The 4967-nt window shown below is 36.7% G+C and overlaps 1 protein-coding gene across 1 annotated transcript; it reads left to right on the top strand.

Annotated features, from left to right (window-relative positions):
• The first annotated feature begins 945 nt into the window (after positions 1-945).
• LOC112697813 (uncharacterized) lies at positions 946-3453 on the top strand. Its single transcript, XM_025751148.3, has 2 exons — positions 946-1728; positions 2312-3453. The coding sequence occupies exons 1-2, from the start codon at positions 1057-1059 to the stop codon at positions 2891-2893; spliced, it is 1254 nt and encodes a 417-aa protein (XP_025606933.1). The 5' UTR covers positions 946-1056; the 3' UTR covers positions 2894-3453.
• The last annotated feature ends 1514 nt before the right edge of the window (positions 3454-4967 follow it).

The following is a 4967-nucleotide window of genomic DNA, read 5'->3' on the forward strand; positions in this document are numbered from 1 at the left end:
TATTAGATAATTTTGAAGCCCTGCAATTTTTCGTCCCCGAAAACAAAAAAGAAGAGGAAAATATCAAAATGCTTTTCTTCCATCTTTGTATTTCAATCTATTGGAAAGTTGAAACCAGATCAGTTTCTGTTCATAAGATTTTTGTCCCTTAGAATTTGTGATTTTCTCTTTTAATCCCCTACCCTTGTCGTTAGTTTGTCTCTATTAAATGTTGATGTGGTAGATGAAATGCAACATGTAAGGATTGGATTTCTGTCTATCACGTCAGCATTTAACAGGACCTAAGACCAATCATCTTCTGAATTTTGCAGGGACTAAAAAAAATTAGATTTTATAGGGACTAAAAACATATTTGACCAAATTTTAAGTTCTATTACCCTCTGAAATCTTCTGTTGATGTGAAATTGTGCTTTCTCATGAAGTCTTTAAGCTCATCACATAGTTTCTTCACAAGACCATAGCCATGCATTATAACAGCAGTGCACACCTATACTTTGGAAAGCTCTGCTTAGTTTTTGTCATTAACATTTCATCGCGCAGAACATGCTGTAAAAGCATAAAATTGACATCAGCTAATTAATTGAACAATGTTTTCAATATGATAAGGAGAAACTTGATAAGGCCTAATAGGCGATCATCAATCATACGTGAACAGTGTTTGGCCAAGAATATAATTTTGAATAATTGTTTTTTTTTTTTGTTATTTGACTTTTGAGTTTGCATTTGAATCTCATCATAACATTATGGTTTATGTAGTATTTTAAAGTTGGTTGATATTTTAAAGTTTGTATTAGACTATAATTATGTTTTAATGTGTTTATTTATATTTTATTTATTATTTTAGTATAAAATAATTTTTTTTGATTAAATTAGATCGAACCACTTAAATCAATGAACCAGTAACTAAATCGGTCATCTCGATGACCGGTTCGATTTTCTGAACTTTGAAAAAAATCAACCCATCCTGTATCCAAGAGGGTGATTTGGTCATTTGGCAGCCTTATCTATCTTCTTGCTGAAACGAAAACTGCAGAAAACAAAGCAAAGCATGAAAACATGAAGTCCCTCACAGTCACAGCCAGTGTTTTGAACCCCACAAATCAAACACCGGCCAACAAACTCCACTTCTTCCACTCTCACTCTCTCTCATTCTCACTCTTCTTCCCACACACGTCATCAAACTTGAAATGCCACCATCAAACGCCAATCATCACAGCATGCTCTTCTTCTTCTTCTCCGATCGAAATCGACATGGTGAAGAACAACCAAGGAATCTACACCCCTAAGCACCCCAAAGTAGTCGTCCTCTGGGACCTCGACAACAAGCCCCCACGAGGACCCCCATACGACGCCGCACGCTCCCTCACGCGCCTCGCAACTCACCTCGGCAACGTCGTCGACATCTCCGCCTACGCCAATCGCCACACATTCATCCACCTCCCGCAGTGGGTCCTACAGGATCGCCGGCAGAGAAAGCACCTCGACGTGCTGGAACGGAAGGGCCTGGTGGTGCCGTCAGAGCCCTACAGGTGTTCCGTCTGCGGGAGAAAATGTCGCACCAATCTGGATCTGAAGAAGCATTTCAGGCAGTTGCATGAACGAGAGAGGCAGAAGAAGCTTAATCGGATGAAATCCTTGAAAGGGAAGAAACGGCAGCGTTTTAAAGAGAGGTTTATTCAGGGGAATGAAAAGTATAATGAGGCTGCTAGGTCTCTCATCAGGCCCAAGGTTTCTTTCTTTTCTTTTTCTGTTAATCATCCTTGTTTTTATTTTGCTTGCTAAATGTTAGTGCCATGTAATGCTGTTCATTTTTATGCATTGTTCTAGAATCATAACCAATTTGCTAGATTAGTCAGATTTCTGACAATAATAATAATAGGGTTCGGGTGTTACAAAGATGAAAAAAGAGACTACTTAGTTGATGATAATCGTATTATCAATGGGGTGATATTTCATCTGCACCAGCAACTATCTTGTATGTTAAGCTGAAATGTCATTCCATTTATGGTATGAGCATAATCCGTTTGAGCACTCTATGAAAACCTAATAGTTTCACAAATTATGTTGGATACACACCATTATACATCAACTTATCGAAACAAAGTAAAGCGCAGAGTTTTACATGAAATTTCTGCATTTACTCGACTTAAAATTGGTTTGAAATATACATAAGGTTGGTGTTTACACGCCTCACTGTAGTTATGATGAACAATTTGTTTCTGTTCCATTATGCAAACTTTTTCAGTCACATATTGTCATCGCTTTCTATATAGTATATTAGTATTTTATATTTTGTTTCTTGTAACACAAGATTGGTTATGGGCTAGCTTCAGAGCTGAGGAGGGCTGGGGTATATGTGAAGACTGTGGAGGATAAGCCTCAGGCTGCAGATTGGGCATTGAAGAGGCAGATGCAGCACTCAATGACCAGGGGGATTGATTGGCTGGTTTTGGTTTCAGATGATTCGGATTTCGCAGAGATGTTGAGGAGAGCAAGAGAGAGGGAATTGGGGACAGTGGTCGTTGGGGATTGGGATAGGGCACTGGGGAGGCACGCCGATTTGTGGTTTCCTTGGATTGATGTTGAGAATGGGAATGTCTCGGAGAAGGATCTGGTGATCGAGAACAGCAGGAGTAGGGCTCGAAGGGACGGTTTTGTCGTGGAAGAAGAAGATGATGATGGGTTTTTTTCATTGTCGAGATTTGACAGTGGTGGTGGTCATGGGAGTAGTGATTTGGATGAGCTTGTAGATGAACTTGCAGCAGCGAGGACTGATTTTACTGCGGCAATTTCAGAGGAGGATGAAGACGATTATCTGTTGGGGAGTAGTGAGGATGAATACATAGAAGATTATGATGAAGACAGTGATCAAGAAGATGATGGGTTCTATTGACATGGCAGCTATGAACCAATGATTGATTCTTTTCTATGAGCAATTCTTATTATAGCGTCTTGGAATCTCTGTATATATTCTTGTGGAAAGCTAAAATGTGGACCAAAAAGGAAACAATTGTCACTTTTTTGGACCTTACGGTACCAAAAAGTGGTGGGAATGATCTTATCTTTGGAGGATTGAAATGAAGTACCAGTATTTTTTTAAACAGGGATATGTTGGTTTCAGAGTCAAATTTTTTTATTGGAGGAGGAATGGGAATAACCAATTGAATGGAGGATAATGTTATGTGGCAACTTGAACTCATGGCATCTATAGCTGATGGAGTATGGTTCCTCCTGCTATAAAAATGAGGTCTTTGTTTTAACGATGCTGCCTGCAATTCTTTTTTCTTCAGCATTCTGCTATAGGTAGTGCTGGTTCAAGATTCAAGCTTTTGAATGGTATATATTTACTGTGAAGCATTTCAAATTATTTTTTTCTTATTAATAAGACTCTATTTATTTCCCAAGTATATTATAACCATATTTAACAGAGAAATTGAAGGTTTTTGTGTCATATATTACATGCTTTAGTAGTTCTATGTGATTATATTATGTTGTTTGCATTGCGGGTTCTGACTGTAAAGTTGTGTGGGGGACAAAACTGAAATGCATGATTTTCAACTTATCCTAGACCACAATCAAAATCAAAATTTGAGTTATAGCCAAGTATCTTCTTATCTTACACCAAAAATATTATTATTCATGAGGTTCCGGATTAGTATTTGGTTTACAAGCTAATGAAGCTATTGTGGGGTTCACTTTTGATGTTTACACTCAGAAATAGGTACAGATATCATTTATCTTTTTCTAGCTAGATCAATGAATTTCTGTCAATAATATTAAACACGTCTAATGAAAAAGAAGACAACAAATGGCAACACATAGGACCAAGAGTTTGACCTTGTGAACAAGCACTTTTCATTCTTGTGAACAAATATGAGTGCTTGTGAAGGGATTTTAAAGTTTTTCACCTTCATTATGTGGTATGGTTCAAGGGTTTCCCTAAATTGGAACACAGGTAGGGCTGGCAATGGGTAGGGTAGGGTAAGGACCAAACCCTAATCCTACCCGCGGGTTGAAAATTTTATTAAAACTCTACTCTACTTTACCTGCATCCTAAAATTCTAAACCCTACCTTACCCTATTCTACCCACAGAAATATCAAATTTTTTCAAAGTAAATATAAAATTCAATCATTTCAAATTTTATACATATTAATAACATAAAAAATAAAAAACTAATGCTCTAAATTATTAAATTAACTAACTAGTTCTAATGGTTGTTCATTTATTGTAAGTTATTATATAAAAGAGGTTGTGGGTTCAACTCTCACTTCCTTCACTATATACCTAATTTTTATAAAGTATGTATTACATATAAGGTGCGGGTAGAGTAGGGTAGGGTACACTCTAAACCCGTACCCTACCCTACCCGCAGACATACCCGAACTGTACTCTACCCTATGGATACCCGCGGGTAGGATATGAATTGTCAACCCTAAACATAGGATATGATATTGGAATTAAGTCAAATTAATCTAGTTTTTAGTAGTAGAATTTCTTTTTTGTGTATTTTTAGCAGAGATAGCTTTTATTGACAAACAGGTGGAAAAATTTTCATTTTTAAAGAAACAAAAAAGGGTTTTGGTAGTGGCTAAGGATTGAAAAATTAGGTATGAATAGACTTTCTATCATATGTGTGTACATAGAAATAACGAGGCATATTCCATAAGGATGTTATTGCAAATATTTCCACAATCAAACTGATATTTTAATTCTTTTAAGGACTAATGTGAGGTTTATTTCATCAAATAATATGACCAATCACCACATTACATGAAACATGATAACAAAGAGAATACAAGAGAGCTCCCAAATAAGTTAATGAGTTATAGTTCAAATGGCATAGTCTCCCCATATGGTCATATTCAATTAAGAGGTTGCAGGTTCGAATCTCCTATTTATGGTAAAAAAAAAGAGAGCTCCCAAATAATAATGAAGAAGAGAGGAAGGGAAAGAATATTTGATCAA

Source organism: Arachis hypogaea, chromosome 16 (genome assembly GCF_003086295.3).
Source record: "Arachis hypogaea cultivar Tifrunner chromosome 16, arahy.Tifrunner.gnm2.J5K5, whole genome shotgun sequence".
Taxonomy (NCBI): domain Eukaryota; kingdom Viridiplantae; phylum Streptophyta; class Magnoliopsida; order Fabales; family Fabaceae; genus Arachis; species Arachis hypogaea.